Below are 23471 nucleotides of genomic sequence, written 5' to 3' on the forward strand. Positions count from 1 at the left end.
GCTATTGCCAGTGAGCATGTTAATTTGTTGCTAAAGCTGATATTATGGTAGAATTGTCATCATAGTTAATTACTTTGTGCTTTGCTCTTTGTCTAAGATCCATGCATCACCCCTTTCATTACACTACGGTACTGTCTTGGGTCCTGGGTGGCAACCACCCAATGTCATCCTTTGATATTGTATGCAGTGACAAATTCTCAGTAGGACTGCTGATTTTTACATATTCTGATTCTTAGATGTTGTCATTATTGTTTCTTAAGACTTGGCTTTATGCTTTGGGATGGTTGGTAGCAGAGGTAGATAATCCGAGCTTCAGTAAGTAAAAGTCCTCCTACATATTTGTTCCATCTACCCACTGAACCAGCTGATTCTAATTCATTCTGCAGGCAGGTAGAAGAAGAAGAGCCTTTATTGTCATTGTATATACATACAACAAAATTTGTCCTCTACATTTAACCCAACCTAGGGTAGACACAGTCCAACCACTAGGAGAAATGGGCAACCACAGTCCAGCGCCCGAGGACCAACTCCAGATGTAGAGATGCTGCCTTGGTCAGGGGCAGAAAAAGGAGAAGACCCTAAACAAGCATGCTTAGATGAGCTAATCAGTGAAATCATCCCTTTTAAGAGCTCAGGAAGAAATAATACATGGTTGGACATTTTCTTACTGAAGCTGGGGTTACCCACCTCTGGTTGGCAGGCTGGAAGCAAATTTCTGCATAGGTATTATTTATTTTTTTTGCAGACTGCATCTGGCTTTATTCCAAAATATTCATGCATTTTTCTGCATTTCTATCACCCTGTATTCTAACATGCCTCCCAGGGCTTGCAGTATAGAAATATCCCCATAGCTTGATGCTTTCATCACATCTATCACAATCAGGATGACATATTATGCTGAATGATATGATGTTGGGTATCATGCTAAAGTGTTGTCCTACAGGGATGTGACTGTGTGCGACTGCAGTTAATGATTCAATCTGACTTTCTCCATTCTGCCGTCATGTTGTTAAATTTGTTTGTGTGGGCCAATCAATCTACTGCAATGGCCCTTCAACAGATACTAACTTTATGAAGTGTATATATGTAATTGATAATTGTCAGAGATATAATATCAAACCATGGTTGAAAATTTATGATGTAATTAATTTTTGCATTCAGCGGTGTTGTTTGGTTGTGTTAAACTGTTCCCCTTATTCTTTCTCCTCTCTGCTCAAAAAGTAGTGCAAAACTGACCAATACATTGTTATTGTTTTATTATTATTATTATTATTATTATTATGAACACAGCAGGCGACGGCAGACTCATACCCTCCCTGAGTCTCGCTAAGAAAACCTCAGCTGTGTACTTATTGGTGTGATGAGGTGACCTTCCATGAAATCTTGACCCTAAAAATGACCTGTGCTCTCTCTCACAGCAGGTACCTTAACTGTCTCTCTCTTTAAGTTAAGAGAAACTATGCAGCCGTAAGGAGGGGTTGACTGTCGGTGTTTGAGGGTCCAGCGTAAGGTTTGTGCGCTCTGTTGGCGCTGTTATTCTCACAGGGGTTTTTCCCCCCTCTCTTCTGAAGTTGTTCCCAAGTTCCTGCATTTTCTCTCACCTCTTTGAGTACAATTCTATTTGGTGTGGATATTGTATTCGTTGCACTGTGTGCTGTGTGTATATTATTGTGTCACACTGATTTGGTGTTTGTGAACATATCTCCAATTTTCCCTTTGTTTGGCTCTTTATCTTTTCTCTTCTTCACTGTGTGAACCACAAGTTTCTTTCCAGGTGTGCTCACTGTGATGTTAAGCTGGTTGTTACTCTAGACCGGCTTGCCAAACTAAACCAAACACAAACATAAGCAAACAACACACAGGGAATAAATTCATTCATAAATCTTGAATCGCATACAACAGATTTTATATTGTATTAATTACTGTTTAACATCTTTTTTTTTAAATATACAGTAGATATATAAAGATCTGTATACAATCAGCCTTTCATATAGGATCCACCTTTATCTTTATATCCCCTCTAACCATGTGGGTCCTCTCTTTCCTGCTCGTGTATTTCCCTCTCCCTCTGTCCCTGTCTGTAGGTGTCTATAGTCAGCCTTATAGCTAATGCGTTGGGCTTCTCCGATCTAGGCCCCATTAAATCACTCAGGACACTGAGGGCCTTGAGACCCCTCAGGGCCCTGTCACGTTTTGAAGGGATGAGGGTAAGACCCGAAATATCAAGCAGCTGGTCCTTCTGCATGCTGATTTTGAAGTATAAAAGCATGCTGGAGATAATGATATAGAGAATTCCAAAAATTACTATCTGATTTCTGAATGTTATTAACTCATTTACAAATTTGCTTGGATACAGCTCATCACTGATTTTCCCATTATATCTAATTTATCAATTTTTTTTTTATAAATTTTGAGATGATCACTACAAATTTATACATAAAAGCTTTTAAAATCAATAACATTCCTCATAAAAGATTTGTCCAGTTAAGACAGTTTAAGAACATATCTTATGACCCTTCACATAAACCTGAATCACAAATCAGAAATCTATGCCTTTTAACAATTTTTCTGACCTACAAAGTTGCTGTTCATTTATTCAATTAATTGGTTACCATTGTTGATACTGTGTGATAGATTGGATCAGCCAGTAGTACAGTAGTTGTGGAAAAATTGGTGGTGGGTGGGGGGAAGGGGGATATTAATCAGTGTCCTGTTATTGATCTTACCAGAGTTTGGCATTTCCATTGTCAAACTGGAAGAACAAACATTCTTCTACTTGCACCACATTCCTCTCACCCACCCTTTACTTACCACTCCCCACTGAACTTAGCCACCTAGATCACTATTTCCCACTAGCTAACTAAACTTTCCAAATTAGAAGTTAACTAAACACAAGGATATATAATTTCTATATCACATTTTTTGGGGAGAACTCAAGGTTGGAATAAATAGGAAACCTAGAAAGTTTTGATCTTCAGTGTTTGCCTATATGGTTTTGGTTTATAATTGGCTGTCTGTTGCCATGTCATTTCTGTGTTTTGAAATGCACATCCATGTGGTGCCCTCTTTGAACGATTAGTTTATTTAACATGCCATCCATCAGGCAGTTGGCAGTTAGAATACATAGTCACTGTTTAGAGACAAATTATGCATTTTTACTATAATTGAAAACACTTGAGGAACATTGTCTAATATTTATATTAACACATCCAGTTTTGAATATATACCTGTATCATTCTGATATTCTGTGTTAACAAATTACAAGATATTGTGAGTTTAATATTGTTGCTTGAATCCTTAGTTTAATACTATAGATTTTATGGAAATTACAATAACATTTAAAGGTGATGACTTTAGTTTTCACCATGATCTAAAACAGGTAATATCTCTAATGGAGGGGGAGAATGTGCATTTCTGTCTGTGTGTGTGTTTGCATGTATGAACATCTCAGTGTTGGTTGTATGTGATTGCTGTGTGACAGTGGTTCTTTGCTTTGGTGTACTCTCTCAGGTGGTGGTGAATGCCTTGGTTGGTGCAATTCCCTCCATCATGAATGTGCTGCTGGTGTGTCTCATCTTTTGGCTCATCTTTAGCATCATGGGTGTCAACCTGTTTGCTGGAAAGTACTACTACTGCTTTAACGAAACAGCTGAGGAGTACTTCCCTCCTAACGTGGTCAACAACAGATCTGAGTGCTTCGCACTGATTGAGGCAAATGTCAGTGGGGTCAGGTGGAAGAATGTCAAGATCAACTTTGACAATGTGGGTGCAGGATACCTCGCACTCTTGCAAGTGGTGAGAGACCTTCACAGTCTTGTTCACATTTGCTCTCTCTCTTCTTTTAGATGGTGTCTAACCTGTTTTTGTACATGTTGTGTCTATTAACTCACAGGCCACATTCAAAGGCTGGATGGATATCATGTACGCAGCAATAGATTCCAGAAAGGTAATATTGGTGGTAGTACTTCATTTGAATAGCACTTACCAAAAAGAGTAATAACAAAGCATATCACAAGAAGAATAAACTAACAGATAATCAAAGCAGTTGTTAGAATAAAAGAGGAAAATAAAAAATTTAATTTGACTTAAATCCCCCCCCCCCCCCCCAAAAAAAAAGACAGTTACACAACAATTAATAAAGGAGCAAAAAATGAAATACATGGTGCAGAACAGCTATTCAACTTAATAAATGAGCCCGCAGCTCTTAGAATTTCCTACAGGCCGATGTCATGCTTTGAAAATTATTTTTCAAAAAATCATTCTCACTCTAGTTCTTTTTGTCAATCATCTGTAGACTGAAGATATTTTGTTGATTTAAACAGGTGTGTGTATATATGGAATTTCAATAGTAGGGATGACGGGAAATAAAAATGAGGATTATGACTTCCAGTTTAATGGTTAAAAAAACACACACAAACTGGCTATATGTAGTGGTTAAACTCTGTCATCTCAACGTGAGAAGATTCACTCTTCCAAATACTTTTATGACCTTCCTGTCTGGAATTTGCATGTTCTGGACACTGAATGTTTTTGTGCTTCAGCTTTCTCCAACACTCCAAAATTGTGGAGATTAGACTAACTGGTGACTCTGAAATTGACTATAGGTGCAAATATGAAGATTGAATGGTTCTGTTTATGTACACAGTAAAATCACCAGTGTTAAATTAACGCTGCCAGTGTACATATGGTCCCACTCTGGTCAGCGTGGGACCATCATTTAACACTGGTGATTTTACTGTGTATAAGCATTGTTGTGGATTTATTTTCTGACATTTCTGCAGGGTGATAATGTCGTTAACATCTGAATAAAATGAGATGTATACCTCAGTGTCATCAGCATATGAATGAATATGTCTGCAGATGATCAGTTTAATGCTGCGTTTACACATAGGCAGGACGTATTATGAATATCATATTTGCGTCATTCTTGGCACATTCTTGACATTCTTAACGTGACTTAACGCATCTGAATAGGTTTCTTAATAGTGCATGTTGGTCCGTAATATTCGTGATTTTTGTGGAGCATGTTTTTGACTGTCAAAAAATGTTCCACGAATGTCACGCACCACCCTCATTTCGCCTCATGTCGTAGAGGTCGCAACTGAATGTGTTGATCCATCTTGATTATTGGTGATCCTTAATAGAGCGTGACAGCGTTCTTCTCTGACGTGCGCACAATTAAACCCTGCTGCACCGCATTCAGTTTCATTGCTGCAGTATGCTGAAGAAGGACAGTGACGCCAAGTCGGCTAAAAGTCTCGTTCCAGTGCTCATCAGCGCGCTCCTGCAGGTGTTCCACCTGCTGCTGCTGCTGTGCTTGATGTTTGGGAAAACGAGTGAGACAAGAGCCGTGTGGAGCCACACATCTGGCTCTCTCCATCTCCTCCTCCTCTCTGCGCTGCTCCATGGCACAGAGCCCAAGTAAGCATGCAATCACAAATTTCTTCTACTCTGGATTAATCTAGATTTTGAGGAGCAAACTGGAGCGATTTGAATTGTTCAGCAGCTGATGGTAGGATGAATATGGCTGTGTGTGTGTGTGGAGACAATTCGCCTCATTCACAACGTGACAGAACATAACAGTGCACTGTTACGCGCAATAGCAATAGTGCAGAACAGCACACAACAGCGCGGAACATTATTCTTGACCGTGCGTAATAGTTCCTGATAATTCGCCAGCAACACATGCCATTAATTGTAACGCATGGTAACAGGATGCAGCAGTTCCTGAGGACACCTGACACCTCTGCCCCAAATTATCACCTTTGTGATCAGCGGCCAAGAATGTATATTTCGTGGCATTTGTGACTTGTAGTCATATTGTGTAAACGCAACATAAGATTAACATGCCAATAGAAAAGCACCATTTGGTATATTGCACGTTCAATGTCTGACATCATGAACAACGTGCAGTATACCTGTATTTCGTCTTGTTTCTTTACAGGTGGAGCTACAGCCAATCTATGAAGACAACTTATACATGTACATCTACTTTGTCATCTTCATTATCTTCGGCTCATTCTTTACCTTAAATCTATTCATTGGTGTCATCATCGATAACTTCAACCAGCAGAAGAAAAAGATAAGATTTATTTTACTTTCTTATATACTTTTGTGACTTTTCACTTCATGACACATTCTTGAAGAGGATAAATACTTAGAAACTGTTCTTTTGTCAGCAGAAGCAGCATCTGTATTACACTTGTCAAAAAAAAAAAAGATTTCATTTGTTATATCTGCCTTCTTGTGCACAGATGAGCACAAGAAAAAGCATGTAAATACTTAAAAGATTGTAACCAATTTGTATTGTCCTTTTACTTTGGAGGTCAGGATATCTTCATGACAGAAGAGCAGAAGAAATACTACAATGCCATGAAAAAGCTCGGGTCAAAGAAGCCACAAAAACCAATACCCAGGCCTCAGGTAATGCTTTACAGCTTGTATCTTAAAGGTCAGTGTATTTTGTAGTTGACATTTTTTTTTTTATTAAGAAAGTAACTCAATTTCTTCACTTTTGTTTTCAGAACAAAATCCAGGGTATGGTGTTTGACTTTGTGACGCAGCAGGTCTTCGATATCTCCATCATGATCCTCATCTGCCTGAACATGGTCACTATGATGGTGGAAACAGATGATCAGTCTCAGGAAACAGAAGATGTACTCTACTGGGTCAACTTCATCTTCATTGTGGTTTTCACGGGAGAGTTTCTGCTGAAGCTCTTTTCCCTACGGCACTATTACTTCACCAATGGTTGGAACATCTTTGATGTGGTTGTGGTCATCCTTTCAATTGTGGGCAAGTATCCAAGTATTTATCTGTGTAGTAACAGAAGTATAAATTATCTTGATATCTTGATGCAAATTACTCACATAAAGCAAATACTACAAAATCCTCTGTAAAAGTATAGTATATAGCAAAGTGTAGTGTAGCCGTGCAAATACATTTGTGTTGAACCTTACTGTTGTGAAAGTGTAGGAACACGGACCCACAACAGGGGCGCAAATGAACGGACAATGGAGGAAGTCAAATAACAACACTTTACTGTTGTGAAGAAGCACAAGCAACACGGCGAATAACAATTGTAGTCAAGTAGTCAATTCACAATAAATGTGTCACGTGGGCAGGCTCGAAGATAAGAGACGTCCGTCCAAAGCAGAACCGGAACCACACGATTTCCTCTGCCACCGAACCCCGGGAATACTGGAGCCGCCAAGTCCCGAACACCCAGGTGGCCACTGCCTCCGCTTGTCGGATCTGGTACTGCTGGCGAGGAACAAAAACAGTTAGATGTGGGTACGTGTGCACCCAGCAACACGTATGGTGGGAAAACCACCTCCACCTCTCGTTGAAAAAAGAAACAGAATATCTGTTGTCCAACACACACAAGCAATAGATATTCCTGTTAGTAAGTCAACACAGTCAGCTGAGATCGTTACCTCCTTGGTAGAGCGATATCTCGGCAAAGAAGTGGAGATGACGTCTTGCAGATATACCGCTGTGGATCAGATGATTGGTAACAGCTGTCGTAGGTGACAGCTGTCACCCCGGCTGCTCCTGTGAGATGGCAGCGCCCTCTGGTGCCTGGAGCCCGCACTCCAGGCAGGGTGCCCTCTGGTGGTGGTGGTGGGCCAGCAGTACCTCCTCTTCAGCGGCCCACACAACACCTTACTGTTAAGATTTTACTGCAAAAACAAAGAAACAAAAACATATAGAGCACTATGAATATGCAGCATGTTCGTAGCTAAAGAGGTCCACATATCAATGCGTCATCAGCATATATATATATATATATCAATCAATCAATCAATCAATTTTTTTTATATAGCGCCAAATCACAACAAACAGTTGCCCCAAGGCGCTTTATATTGTAAGGCAAGGCCATACAATAATTATGTAAAACCCCAACGGTCAAAACGACCCCCTGTGAGCAAGCACTTGGCTACAGTGGGAAGGAAAAACTCCCTTTTAACAGGAAGAAACCTCCAGCAGAACCAGGCTCAGGGAGGGGCAGTCTTCTGCTGGGACTGGTTGGGGCTGAGGGAGAGAACCAGGAAAAAGACATGCTGTGGAGGGGAGCAGAGATCGATCACTAATGATTAAATGCAGAGTGGTGCATACAGAGCAAAAAGAGAAAAACAATGCATCATGGGAACCCCCCAGCAGTCTACGTCTATAGCAGCATAACTAAGGGATGGTTCAGGGTCACCTGATCCAGCCCTAACTATAAGCTTTAGCAAAAAGGAAAGTTTTAAGCCTAATCTTAAAAGTAGAGAGGGTGTCTGTCTCCCTGATCTGAATTGGGAGCTGGTTCCACAGGAGGGGAGCCTGAAAGCTGAAGGCTCTGCCTCCCATTCTACTCTTACAAACCCTAGGAACTACAAGTAAGCCTGCAGTCTGAGAGCGAAGCGCTCTATTGGGGTGATATGGTACTACGAGGTCCCTAAGATAAGATGGGACCTGATTATTCAAAACCTTATAAGTAAGAAGAAGAATTTTAAATTCTATTCTAGAATTAACAGGAAGCCAATGAAGAGAGGCCAATATGGGTGAGATATGCTCTCTCCTTCTAGTCCCCGTCAGTACTCTAGCTGCAGCATTTTGAATTAACTGAAGGCTTTTTAGGGAACTTTTAGGACAACCTGATAATAATGAATTACAATAGTCCAGCCTAGAGGAAATAAATGCATGAATTAGTTTTTCAGCATCACTCTGAGACAAGACCTTTCTGATTTTAGAGATATTGCGTAAATGCAAAAAAGCAGTCCTACATATTTGTTTAATATGCGCTTTGAATGACATATCCTGATCAAAAATGACTCCAAGATTTCTCACAGTATTACTAGAGGTCAGGGTAATGCCATCCAGAGTAAGGATCTGGTTAGACACCATGTTTCTAAGATTTGTGGGGCCAAGTACAATAACTTCAGTTTTATCTGAGTTTAAAAGCAGGAAATTAGAGGTCATCCATGTCTTTATGTCTGTAAGACAATCCTGCAGTTTAGCTAATTGGTGTGTGTCCTCTGGCTTCATGGATAGATAAAGCTGGGTATCATCTGCGTAACAATGAAAATTTAAGCAATACCGTCTAATAATACTGCCTAAGGGAAGCATGTATAAAGTGAATAAAATTGGTCCTAGCATAGAACCTTGTGGAACTCCATAATTAACTTTAGTCTGTGAAGAAGATTCCCCATTTACATGAACAAATTGTAATCTATTAGACAAATATGATTCAAACCACCGCAGCGCAGTGCCTTTAATACCTATGGCATGCTCTAATCTCTGTAATAAAATTTTATGGTCAACAGTATCAAAAGCAGCACTGAGGTCTAACAGAACAAGCACAGAGATGAGTCCACTGTCCGAGGCCATAAGAAGATCATTTGTAACCTTCACTAATGCTGTTTCTGTACTATGATGAATTCTAAAACCTGACTGAAACTCTTCAAATAGACCATTCCTCTGCAGATGATCAGTTAGCTGTTTTACAACTACCCTTTCAAGAATATATCTGCAATCAAAAACTGTTTTTTGTGTGTGTGTGTGTTTGTCTGTTTCTTTTAAATTTAGGAATGTTCTTGGCTGACCTGATCGAGAAGTACTTTGTGTCCCCAACCCTCTTCAGAGTGATTCGTCTGGCCCGTATTGGCAGAATCCTGCGTCTTATTAAAGGAGCAAAAGGAATTAGAACTCTGCTGTTTGCCCTAATGATGTCTCTTCCTGCGTTGTTCAACATTGGCCTGTTACTTTTCCTGGTTATGTTCATTTTCTCCATCTTTGGCATGTCTAACTTTGGCTATGTAAAGCACGGAGCCGGAATTGATGACTTGTACAACTTTGAGACCTTTGGCAACAGCATGATCATCCTATTCATGATCACCACATCAGCTGGCTGGGATGGCCTGTTGCTGCCCATTCTTAACTACCCTCCAGATTGTGAACTCACATTCGAGAATCCTGGCACTCCAGTAACAGGAGATTGTGGAAACCCCTCTGTGGGCATTTTCTTTTTTGTTATGTACATCATCATATCATTCCTTATTGTGGTCAACATGTACATTGCCATCATCTTGGAGAACTTCAGCGTGGCCACAGAGGAGAGCGCTGACCCACTCAGTGAGGATGACTTTGAAACCTTTTATGAGATTTGGGAGAAGTTTGACCCTGATGCCTCCCAGTTTATCACCTATGCCAAGCTTTCAGACTTTGCTGATGCACTTGAACATCCACTCCGTGTTCCTAAGCCCAACACCATTGAACTGATTGCCATGGACATGCCTATGGTGAGTGGAGACCGCATCCACTGCCTCGATATCCTCTTTGCCTTCACTAAACGTGTGCTGGGCGACAGTGGCGAGTTGGACATGTTGAGGCAACAAATGGAGGAGCGTTTTGTGGCAGCCAATCCCTCCAAGGTGTCTTACGAACCAATAACCACCACTCTGAGGCGCAAGCAAGAGGATGTGTCTGCCAGAATCATTCAAAGAGCCTACCGTTCCTACTTGACGAGGCGGGGTTTTGTCTGTACACACAAACCGGTCAATAACAAAGTGGAGAATGGTGGGACCAATCAGGAGCAGGAAAAGAAGGAGAGCACCCCCTCAACTGCCTCTCTCCCCTCTTATGACAGTGTAACCAAACCTGACAAAGAGAAGCAGGATGATGACCACGGAGGGAAAAAAGAGAAAGGACGAAACCAAAAAGACATCAGGGAATCTAAATGTTAGTGTTGGAGTAATATTCATAGTAATAACAACAAAATTATAATAATGTAACTTCAAGCAAAGTGACAGGAAACTCACTCACACAGATGTACAGATTATTTCATTTGCAAGTCAGAAAAATTTCAATAATTTTGTTTACGGACTTCATTCTTATATTGATGCAAAGGAAAACAGCTTTGCCTGTTACAGCTTTGATGACTCTTGAACTTCAGTAAAACCAAACGTAATCAGCATACTGTGTGACACTACATCTAGTGACCTTAATAAAATGGAATGAGCAACAGACACCTCACCAAGGAAATGTCTGTATCTGCTGAAGTCCAGGAAATCTACAACAAAAGGCAGAATGGAAGAAAACAAAGAAAAATAAACAGGACAAGAATACAGTGTCTGAAAGCAAGTAATGGATTCCTATGGAAGACTTTTGAGAGGGAAAATTGAGGATAATGCTTGATGCTGACAAATCATCATCCTCAAAACAGTTAAATAACTGGAACTGTCATGAGTTCTGAAATATATAGAGGAACAAAATGACAGAATCCCTAAGGATGACAGGTGACTGAAGGACACTAATGACAGAGAGCACTGGAAGTGTTTTTTTTTAATTAATGCTAAAAAGTATTATTTTGAGCAACAACAATGCAAACACATGTAACAGAACAATATTTAACATTTTGCCCATGTCACATAACTCTTCTACTCATTTGATCTTTGTTGTACCAACATCAGAATGCTCTTTATTTATTTATTTGAAAAATGGGCTTTCACGCCATTGGGGGTCTGTTTATTATGGGGTCAAGTTGGGCCAAGGGCTTACATTTACTCAGAAAGATTTCCAAACAAATACATAAATAATTGTGCTTGTTCAGTGCATAGAAATGACTTGCATGATGGCATGTTTTGATCAGAAATCTTGCATGAATTCTCATAGTCCACAAGACACTAATACTCAGACCACAACAGTGACTCGACTATAAGATCGAGACACTGTCGAAATTGTTCAAGTTCAAAGTAATTTGTTTTACAAAGACACGTGTTATGAAGTTGATAATCTAACATGGATTCTATTTTGTATCTCAGTATTCAACACATTTCAAATAACACAAATTGTTGCCTCTATAGAGAGAAGTGTGGTGGTAAACTGTACCACCTCCATGGGGGAAATCCAAACAACTATTTGCTGCTCTGGGTTTTATGTGTGTAAGATGTTGAATTAGATGTCTGTCTGTCATGGGACTGTAATATGTGTTCATTTCAACTGCGCAGATTTTTATATTTATAATTTACATGTTTGTTATGCTCCATACCATATGCCTTTTGTTTTGTGCAAGCAGGCCTTTTGGGAATCCTACTGTAGATTTGAACAGGTTAGAGTGCATATGGCAATCTCCTTTGTATTTCTGTTGATCCTCTGTGGGTGGTTAGACTTTTCTGAAAGGGCTGAGAAAAGTTTGAATTATTGTACATTATTTGATATCATGTATCTTTTTTTGGGATACCCACCACCACATCCTAAATGTAATTATTGCGTTTCAATGGGTGATGAGTCTTACATTACGCTACGGTATACGCAACATCTAAGACTGTGTCGAGGGAAATAATCTTGTGGAACATCCAGATTGAGCAAGACGCAAAATCTTGTGAATGGATGACGAAAACATTGCACATGGGGAAAAGCCAAAGAAACCTGCCTTGTAATCTCTCAATGCTCTTTGCCCACGGAGTGGGACTGGGTGCAATACGCCCTGCACATTCTGATTTTTGCTGTCATTATTTGACAGAAACCCTAGAAATGTATGCAATGCTTAAAAAAATTCATATTTTTTTTCTCAGGAGATATTATAGATGTACTATTATGAGCTGTGCAACAAAATGCAAATGAATGTGATGGGAGAATTTATGAGATAATCTTTTCCTCTTTGCCATTTTATGCCATGTTGATGGACAATGATTTTGCCTGGTTGTCATGTTGGGGCAGCCATCTGGTTCAGGGCCAGTTTAAAGCTTCCTGCTTTGTCACTTAGAATTATAGGGCTAGAAGCACCTCAGTGAAACAATAACATTTCACTCAATTGTAAGGCCAGTGTTTATATTGACAGGGGATTGCATTTATGGTTAACTCATTATGGACTCTAGTTTGATCTCATTTAATTTGGACAAAAAATAATCTTCACCCCAATAACAATCACAAAAAACAGGAAACACTGTGAGGAGTTGTCATGAGAGTGAATTGGAGAAGTGGCATGCTCAGTGGATACAGTCCAGATTTCAGTATTGAGTAACACGCTTGCAGCTTCTTGTTTAATCTTTGTCTCCATGTTGCTACACTGCAAAACAAATACCAAATACAAACAGTGCACTGGATGCATTCTTATTATGGTACTGTGAGCCTACACACCACACCACAGCTTTTTTACTTACTGTTGTGCAGTGATGTCACTTATGAATAACTCCCTCATCCTTTTTCTGGTCTAGTTGCTGCATGAGAAATTCAAAATCAGTATGGGTGTTAACGTGAACCAAATAAAACTCTGAATGATGAGCATAAAAAGCTACTGCCGTCCATTTTCTCCACCAAGGATATTCAGATATATACTGTAGAGAAAACCTTTTAAAAAAGTAATTAAAAAAAAATCACATTTTGATTTGGAAAGAAATGCAATTCAAGCTTTTTTATATGTGGCACATCTTGCAAAATCTAAGAATGGACTTGTAAAGGAACTACAAATACTGTAATATATTAATTTTAACAGCATGTGTAGTTTTTTGTAAATACAGGATTACTTTAAAACTACAGCTATTAATCTAACACTAAATATTATTAATAAATAGAATGGCTTCAAGCTCACACCCCTTGTCACACACGATAGGCTGTGACACATTTATAATATGGAGTAGATTTTTCAGTCAAATTTCACACAACAGAAGAAAGAAGTACCTTAAAGGACAATATTAAGCTGTTTAAAAATTGTACAAATCACTCTACACATGCAGAGCTATATAATGTATATATTATATATATTCTACTGCATATATAGGATATATACATGAGGAAAAATGTATGCAGCTCAACTTTGCACTCCTTACAATGAGGTGAAACCACAGCGTGTAACTGATCATGCTTCTTTCTTTGGTGTGTTCAGAGAATTATCCAAACTCTGTTCTGCCCAGGATTTCTGCGTGCTAGGTAGCAGCGTACAAAGCATGGCGTCGTACTGGCTGCTTGCTGAAAATTTTGGCGCCTGCCTTGGTGAGAGGATTGCACTACCAGCGTACCCTTTTGTACACATGCCAGTGTGTTGCCCCATATTTGTTATATACACACATACACACAGTCAGTTGTGCACGTGTAAAGCCTTTAGCAGGTGAATGCTGGCTCACTATTGTGCTCCAATACGAGCCACAGATAACTTCTACTTATTTGCTTCTTTTAGCTCTGATGTGCTTCTGTGTTTCACCTTAACACTGCTGCAGTTTGGGGCTGTGTAATTCTGTGTGTGTGTGGGTGTGTGTGTGTGCGCGCGCGCCAGTGCGATGTCTACTTAGGGATTATCATTCTTAAATGTCTGTGTTTATTTATGGTGTAATATCTCGTCACGGTACATGCCTTTTTTTTAGCTTCCGTATGTAGTCTGTCAATAAATCAGCAGTGAGGGTTTTAAAACTCATGAGTTGGATCAAAATGGAGCACGACTGCAAATATGTTATCAGGTTAAAGGCTCAAAACATTAAAAAAAAAAAAAAAACTCACCGCCTATATTAGAACGAACTAACACGTTATAGACTTATGTAGTACAGGTACTCTTTCTCTATGTTCTGTTTACTGTTTTTATTTTTGAGGAGTAAGTGAACTCATTGACTTCTGTTTTACACTGCTGTTCATTTTTAATGTTGATTTGTTAGTTGGTATATGAGGCCATTCTTTTGTAGCTAACTAAAAATAAATCTGTTTTGACTATCATTATCTCTTGCCACTAATACAGTCAGAGAGAGGACGTGGGACATCAAATGAGAAACAGTCAAAGAATGTCTTCATTTGAGCACGAATCTATTTCCAAACAATAAAGCAGCCTTCCAGTTACATCACTGAGTGGTGTCATTTTTTTTGGTTTAAAATGATTGTCGCTTCATTGTGCATCAGATTTTTAATTGCTTTAAGTAATATTTAACTGTGGAAGCCTTTGACCTTTTGGCTCGTAACATCAACTCTGGCAGTGAGGTGTATTGAAATGATCTTGCAATATTTTCCTAGTTGTAATTTTGTGACATTAACTGTGTGCCAATTCTTAAACCAGACTCGCAAAGTCTGTATATACACCATTGGAGGCTTCATTGAAGTTTTGGTTTGTAATGGCTGTAAAATATTCCAGTGTCCATCCAGTCTTTAAATTATCTCATCTGAATGAACAGTGAACAGCCCTCTCAACTGGCAAAGTCTGTAAACAACACAGGAGGACAAAAAGACGACAAAGACGCAGTGTTGTACCCAAACAACTCGATTGCCTTGGCATGGACTCTCTGTCTTGACAGCATCTGTAGCATATCGCCACTAAGCAGAAGATTGACAGACTCATATTTACTTTGATACCTGCTGTGACAGAAGTCTGCTCCCCCCCACCCCCTCCCCAAACTGCATATTCATCATGACATTAATCCCTGTCAACTACAACTAATTAAATAGTTATTAGAAGGTATTGCAACAAAAATCTTTAGGAGGGACATGTTTTGCTCTTACTTGAATTGCTTTAAGGACTCCCCCTCCTCTTTTTTTTTTTGCAATCCCATGCTTTTAAACATTATCAGCAATCAAGTGTATTAAGAGATTATTAATTGAGCAAGCGAGGTTAATAATTTGTTTTTTATAAAGCTGTTTGGAGCTGTGTTTTCATCTTGTTGGTCTTCATTTTGCATGTTCACTTTGAGCTTGTTTGCTGTTAATTTCTCCAAACTCATCAGTGTAATAAAATTCACTCGGGGAATGGTCCTCTTCATCACTCATAATTTTTTTGAAAATTGTAAACAAAGTTGCAAATCTGATACGCGATCCAGGCTGACTGTCATGGTAACAGTCTGATATGGGAAAATATCAGACAGGAAATCAGCCAATCAGAGCGCGTGTACTGTCGTAGCCATATAATAAAAGTGTTTATTTCACCTTTGATAACTGCTTTATTTGTCAGAAATCCTCCATCGCATCCATCCATTTTCAATACCTGCTTACTCCAGCTGAGGGTCACAGGGGGCTGGATCCTATCCCAGCAGTCATAGGGTGCGAGACAGGGCACACCCTGGACAGGATGCTAGTCTGTCGCAATAACTACTCATCCACTGTGCTGCCCCTTGTCAAAAATTGTTTTTGAAAAAATTAGTTGAAAGAATGAATAAGATGAACAGGGCAGTTGCTACCAGTGTTACAAAAATCTACAGTATGAATAAAATAGCAATTAAATACTGCTAACAACCTGCTTCATAATTACTGTGAGAGTATACACACACAGGCACACAAAAACTAATTGTGCTTGTCTTTATCGTCATCATGGCAATCCCTTGGTGGTGAGAAAGATTCTCTTGATTGATTCCCAAACGGGAGGTGCACCCGGACAAACATGAACAGGCCCGGTCTTGACATGCTATTTTTGAGAGATGCTGCATGTGGTTGCTGCAGGAGGCTTGTCTGTCAGAATGTTGCTCTCTCTCCATCCACTTTCTCCTCTCCTCTGTTGTTCATCTGCATTTTATCAAAGACTTCAATTCACCAGCTGGCTCGGTCCCTCACTGGTTCTTCCCAGGTCTTCCAGTTCATTGAGCAGCTCTTGAGGTTGTGCTTCAGGAGATCCTTGTAGCATTTCTTCTCCCCTCCTCTATACTGTTTCCCTTCACTCAGCTGGGAGTAGAAGGTCTGCTTCGGAATTGGATATCATCCATCCTGACTCCACGACCCACGTACCGAAGCTGGTTCATGATGACGAAACACTCTATGCTCTCTGGCTTGGCTACAGAGCATAGAGCATTGGTGTCGGCCTTTGATGACATGGCTGCCCAGGTAAAGTGGGACACGTTCTCTTGGACCTGTCCATACAGATTCACAGCAGGAAATTCTGGATTGACTATGCAAATACAAATTTCATCATGTTTTTATTTTTCTACTGCAAAAACAGATGCGCTGAAGTGAGGCAGACTGTGTTTAGGGCACCTTTTCTAGCCCTTCCCTGTTCAGGGTGAGTAAAGCAGATCCTAAATAAGGCTGCTCAGTCAGATGAAGTTACCAACTAGAAGCACTCGGAGAGCGCAAACCTCCGCCAAGGCCATAGGGTCACTGACGTCACATGGAATACCCTTTGGCAAAGAGACTTATTCCACATCGTTTCACGCATCTACCGTCATGTTTCAGATTCAGTGGTTAAACCCTTAGATCTTCAGCAAATCTATTAAGAGAAACTGCATGAACTACACAAGTTTTTTTTTTATTATTTTCTAATACGTTTATTCAATGAGGAGATACAAATGCTAAATTATTGTGTCGTACCTTAATTTTTGTTCAGCCTTTGTGACCTGTCTTCATGAAGTTAGATGCAAAAATGTTGAAACTGGCCCTATCTTGCAAAATTACTGGATCCGGATCGTGTTCCAGATTATTACCTAAATTTAATTCTAACTTAGGCCAAGATACACCCCTGGTAAAAATTTCATTGAAATTCGTTGAGGATTTTTTGAGTAATCCTGCTAACAAACCAACCAACAAACAAACAAATGGACATGACCGAAAACAACCTCCTTGGTGGAGGTAATAAAACCCTCCTGGCAGGCCAGAGCTAAGAGTTTCCAGATTCACTATCCTTCCCCTGTCACTCTTTGCCACCTGCTGAAAGCCTTGTGTGTGTGTGTGTGTGAGCAATACAGTGGAGAAAATCTATATCCAGGGTTGATGGAGAGATGCCTGTCCCAGTGGCGGCTGCTAGCTCATTGTTGGCTTACATCATAAAATTTGTCAATTTATGTATATGTAAATTCTGCCCTTCATTCTTTTTCAAGAAAATGGTCTGTGACCCTGTTGTACCAAGTAGGCATCTTTTCCAGGGACTTGACCAGTGTTCTTCCAATGGCCAGCAGAGAGAGGCTACTTGGACAGCCTTGGCCCATTGTGTTGCGCATGTAAGACCTGCATTGAAATAAATGTGGTCAGATTTCAGAAAGAAATAGCTGATATGTATTTATAAGACCATTGTGAATGCAGTAAAGTAAATCTGTAAGCCCAAATTTGTAATTCAGTGGAGAAATCTTCGTTTAAAAATGACAAATTTGCAGCTAAAATTTAGCCCTTTGTGAAAACAGTTTGTACAGCCGTATCATTTCCATGACGTCGGGGACAAGACGACGCACTCCCGCCTTCAGTCCGATCCCGCATTGAAACTGATTTTATCGGTTAGTAATGTTACTTATACACGTCCTGGTTTCAACATCCAAAAGTAAGCTGCAATGAATGTGAGATACAGCTCTGTGTGCTCAGATCAGCAACGACATCGACAGTGGGCGCCATTTTTCCTCTCCCGCTCTCTGCCTCCGCTGCACTTATTAAGTCTGCGGGCTCGTTAACAAGCTCATTAACCGCAGACACGGGCCACTCACACCGCCCGTGTCTGCTTTTTGTGTTGTGCCAGATTCAGCGCACAACACCGGTATCACCTCTCTGTCTACTGAATGGAGCTGCAGCACACTTGGCACAAGTCCTGAGATTACGCTCGCTGTTTTAATGTGAAGCGGCCGGTACACCTGTTACTGCAAGGACAGACTTCTTGCGGCAAAATCCACAGCACCGCACGTCTCGGCAATCGGAGCCCCAGAGCTCCATGGACGCTGAAAGAGGTTTATATATTTTTAATGACTGGGATTCTTTGCGGGTCTCGCCTCCATATCCCGCGATGGTACCGGAGGCAAAAGACAGTAGATTTTCAGTGTGACACCACTCAAACGGGCGTATGAAAAAGTCCCCCAAAATAATTTTCAAGCACAAATAAAAGAAATGTGTACTCACCAAACGTGCCGCAAGACAATATGAAGTTTTAAAAAAGTAGATCCTTCCGTATAAGACAAGAAAAAGGTGCAGATGCAAACTGATGTAAATCCACAAATTACAGTTGGCGCGCAATGCATGCTGGGAGAGAGGGTCTTCTCCGTGACGTCTCGGCAGCGTCCATGATGAGAAGGACAGTTTTGCGGAGGGCTAAATGTTAGCTGTAAATTTGTCATTTTTAAATGAAGATTTCTCCGTTGAATGACAGATCTGGGCTTCCAGATTTACTTTACTACATTCAGAAGGATCTTATGTGTAAATGTAAGTCATTTTTTGGTCCAAAGATCTGACTGCATTTATTTCAATGCAGGTCTACTTTAAGCCTTTTTAAACAGAAGCTCCTTTCTTCATCAGCAGATGTAACTCCAGTTGTTGCCACTACACTCACTCATACAGTCATCTTCAACTGCTTACTTCAGTCAAGGGTCGCGGGGGGCTGGAGCCTATCCCAGCAGTCATAGGGTGTGAGGCGGGGTATACCCTGGACAGGGCCACAGCCCAACACATTTACACCCGCAAGCACATCTACGGACTATTTAAAGTATCCAGTCCACCAAATTGCATGTCTTTGTATGTGGGAGGAAGCCAGAGCACCCGGAGAGAACCCACGCATACAGGGAGAAAATGCAAACTCCACACAGAAAGGCCGGACCCGGCACCACGAGGGGGCATTTGGGGGCGACGCCCCCTCACGTCATCAACCTCACCCCCTCGGATGTTAGTTATCAAAAAATAAAAATAAAAGAAAAAGAAATACTGGAAAATATAGCAAAATATTAGTTATTCAATAATATCACGTATTTAACAAATAAACCAAATTAGTTAACTAAAGTAATTAATTTTAAAACAAACGGATATGGCGTGTGTCTGTGTTCAAGCGATTTGATAGGTTGAGGGTTGCGTTTGTCAGTGCGGCAGAGGGCAAGCTCTTTTTCCATTTTTTTTTTTTTTTTTTTGCTGTTTTTTCCCCCTTTATATATATATATATATATATATATATATATAAACTGTTTAGTGTTTCTTTATATTTAAAGAAATATTTTTATTTGTCCCAATCAGGAACATTTGCTGTGCAGACAACCAAACTTCCATTGATGAGCTGAACACCACAAAGTCCAGTCGAAAGAAAACATCTGCTCTTCAAAATAGGACAAAAGTGTCTTCAGCAACACCACCAGAGTTCAAAGCTGCAGAAGAGACCTTCATCTGGTCCCGTGAATCCAGCATAACATCACCTGCTTCTAAATAAAAGGCTCTTTGAACAGCAACTATTTTATTATTTTTTAAAAAGCTGTTTCATTTTATATTTTAACAATAAATGAACGGATCATTAAAAATGTCCACGAATCAAAGTCAAAAGACATTTGCACAGGTAGCTCTCCACTTATTGTGCTCAAATTCATATTTTAGAAATGACTGTCCTGATAACATTAAAGGCAATTACATATTTTGACGAAATTACAAGTTTAAATGACTATATATATATATATATATATATATATATATAAAACATCATGAGGTTCATGTCACAGAAATCCTACTTTACAATCACACTGCAGTCATTGTTAAACTATTTCCTGTTGCATTTATAATAAACATTTGTATTTATTTAGTGTTTGTTTTTCTGGTTGAAATGAGATATAAATAATCTACCAGACTTAAAAAAATTTACAAGTTTCCATGTTATTTGTCTAAAAATAAATGTCCACCGTTCCTTATATTAAGAAATTATCTAATCTGAAATAACAGGTGGTTTTAATTTACAGATGAAAGGTTTCTAAAGAACCATTTATTGATTTATTTAGCTATTTTAATTACAAGTGTTCTAAACTTTTTTAACAGTAATCAGAAATTTTGAGGTAACAAACAACAACAAAAAACATTTCCAATGATTTTTCTTCAGAAAACTGCTCTGTAAATGAGCAGTCCTGTCACACGTTAATGTTTTGACGCACCTCGACAACACCGGCTCTGTGTGGTATGTATCACTTGACCGAGGATCTATACATTCAAATAATAATTAAAAAATACTGTCATCACTCTTTACTCTTAGTCAGTCTCTTACAATGGTGTAGCCTAAATACACGAGCTTTCCAGGAGCGCACCCACATCATTACGCACACTCAGAGGCAGGTACCCTCCGATACGCACTTTTTTTTGGGGGGGGGGGGGGGGACCCCCTGTGATAAACTCATCGCCCCCTTAATATTTTTTTCTGGCGCTGGGTCTGAGAAAGGCCACAGGTGGGAATCAAACCCAAGACCTTCTTGCTGTAAGGCAACCATGCTAACTACTAAGCCACCGTGTTGCCACTAATGATAACAATTTGTACAGCTGAGGCACTGCATTGTCCAACTTCATGTCTTTTAGAAAAACCAAGTAATCACACAGCTTTCCCCTGTTAGTCCTGATTTGAACACAGGACTTGAAGTTTAGACCTCAGTCTCCCTGAATCAAACTATTGGCCATAACTTTTCAGGACACTCTGGAATGTCTCCTCTGAAAACAGTTGTCTCATGCCATCAAACTTCCCTGGATTGACTATTTCTAAAAAGCGCAAACTTTCCAAATTTGAAAAATGCAGAGGTATCTGCTCCGTGACATTATCAAGGATGGCCATGTACAGATTTCTGTAGTGCTCCTGGTGATCCTGGAATTGTGAGAGACTGTGGTTTCTCATGGGTTCATATTGTGGGTCAAATGTGACACCTACTGCTTTAGCACAAACTGCATGTTAAACCCTAACCCTGCCCTGGCAACTTAACCTTTCACATGGACTTGCATGTTAATTGCTCTTTTCATGCCTTTTATATGCCTAGTCAAAGTTGGACAGATCCCCAAAACCCAGTTTTTACCAGACATCTCTGAGATGGTTTCATGAAGACGCAAGACCAAGTACATTTTTTTTCTTTGTCACAGCAATTCCAGTTAGGCAGCTAAATTTATCATACCGGCAGAGCTGAAAAGACCTGTTACTTTTCCCTACTTTTTGCACCAAATCAGTCTTAGGTCCTTGACAGATCCTTAGCCTTTGTCTGTTGGCTGGGAAATGCCAGATGATTGGGGTCTGAGGACCTGCACAAGCCATCACCACTCTGCCTGATCCGCTGTTTCAGACTTTTTGTTTAACCTGAACCCCGTTAGCCGTCTTATGTCCAGGGTTCTTGTTGGGCCTTCATGGTTACAGTAGCAGCCACAAGGGACACAAGGTCCCCACCATGTTTCACAATCAACAGGCGGTCCCTACTTGATCTGTTACCACATTTAGTACTATTTAGTACTTGAATAATAGTGTCTGTAGAAATATGGCCAGCTAAGTGTAATTTTTTTTTTGGTAATACCAATTCCTGGACTAATCTTAGAAAGTTACTTCTCTTATCTCATGTGGATCTTGTGTTGCGAGAACAATACAACAAAATCACTATCAATCGGTAGAAATAACGCAGGCTCACCGTAGAACAGGCTGTGAGCCTCTCTAGTTAGTTAGCCGTGGTGGAACTGACATGTCACTTTATTCAACAAATAACAACAATGGCAGACAAGTACTACCATGAAGAATATAATTCCTACAGAAAGTTAATATCAGCAACATCTTAAAATGCAAAACCGCCTTGATTACTATAATTTTAAGGTTAAAAAGGGCTGAGTTCAGTACAGATTCCTCTATGTAGCCAAGTATTTCTTTGTCATCGGTTCTCTCACAGTATGTGTCAAAATTAAGTTGAGTCCTCAGCTATGAATTGTTTGTTTAGCAGTAGCTCACTATTATTAAGAAAAAATAATCAAATTTCACTCTTTGTTGTAAAGTTTGAAGTACTTGCATGAATTTACAGCTTGATTTGTTTTACTGGGTGTGTCCTGCATGGTGCAACAGCGCCGCACTGTAAAGGTCTGGTTTCTTTGGATAGTGTGTGTGTGTGTGTGTGTGTGTGTGTGTGTGTGTGTGTGTGTGTGTGTGTGTGTGTGTGTGTGTGTGTGTGTGTGTGTGTGTGTGTGTGTGTGTGTGTGTGTTTGGAGGTGGGTGCAATGCACTGAGTTTGGGGGGTGTGAGGCAGAGACAGCACTGCACTGCAGTGCAGATAGATGAATGCAGAGGCCTGAGCTGAGTCAGCAGCGTGCTCCCTATAGGCTGTGCTGTGCACTCTGTGGCACCTCCACAGCCGGCACAGGCAGAGGGAGGCACAGCAACAAGACGAGAAGGAAATGAGAACAGTGAGCAGAGATGAATGCTGGAAATCTCCTCTGTTGCCATGGATTTGTTCTTCTTCTGTACGTGGGTTTCTGTGTGCAGTCTTCTGCTGTATCTTACCCAGACTGAGGATCTTACTGACTCCTGTGTTATGTTTTACTTTGTGTTAGAATTTATGCAGAAAATAAAGGTTTCCTTCAAAATCACATGTTGTACTATACAAAACATTTACTGCCACCCCCCGCTACCCTTTATAGTTTCTGTGCTTCTTCTGAGATCTGACTGAGTAAATTACATATGTGAATTTAGAAGAATGCTGCTGTGTTCAAGTATCTGGGTCAATAAGTGGTTTTCTTGTTCTCTTATGTAACAGAGGCAATGCAGCGTGAGGACACCAAAGTGAGAGCTGCTGCCGCTTTTGTTTAGGGTATCAGAATTTTCAGAAGAGAAACCATTTGTTCTTCCATTCCATTCAGCACTATAATTT

General features: G+C 40.1%; 1 protein-coding gene and 1 long non-coding RNA gene across 2 annotated transcripts in view; both read left to right on the forward strand.

Moving 5' to 3' along the window:
• Positions 1-11452, forward strand: part of LOC117507030 (sodium channel protein type 8 subunit alpha-like) — a 195911-nt gene extending 184459 nt beyond the window's left edge. The window contains 7 exon segments of the mRNA XM_034166715.1: positions 2085-2207; positions 3511-3795; positions 3893-3946; positions 5945-6082; positions 6319-6423; positions 6525-6795; positions 9571-11452. Coding sequence (XP_034022606.1) covers positions 2085-2207; positions 3511-3795; positions 3893-3946; positions 5945-6082; positions 6319-6423; positions 6525-6795; positions 9571-10727 — 2133 coding nt within the window. The 3' untranslated portion in view covers positions 10728-11452.
• Positions 11453-12369: 917 nt separating this feature from the next.
• Positions 12370-22755, forward strand: LOC117507031. The gene is made up of 3 exons (XR_004559605.1): positions 12370-14219; positions 22032-22034; positions 22704-22755. It is a non-coding gene; the product is annotated as an uncharacterized LOC117507031 (long non-coding RNA).
• Positions 22756-23471: the final 716 nt, after the last annotated feature.

Source organism: Thalassophryne amazonica, chromosome 3 (assembly GCF_902500255.1).
Source record: "Thalassophryne amazonica chromosome 3, fThaAma1.1, whole genome shotgun sequence".
NCBI classification, from domain to species: Eukaryota; Metazoa; Chordata; class Actinopteri; order Batrachoidiformes; family Batrachoididae; genus Thalassophryne; species Thalassophryne amazonica.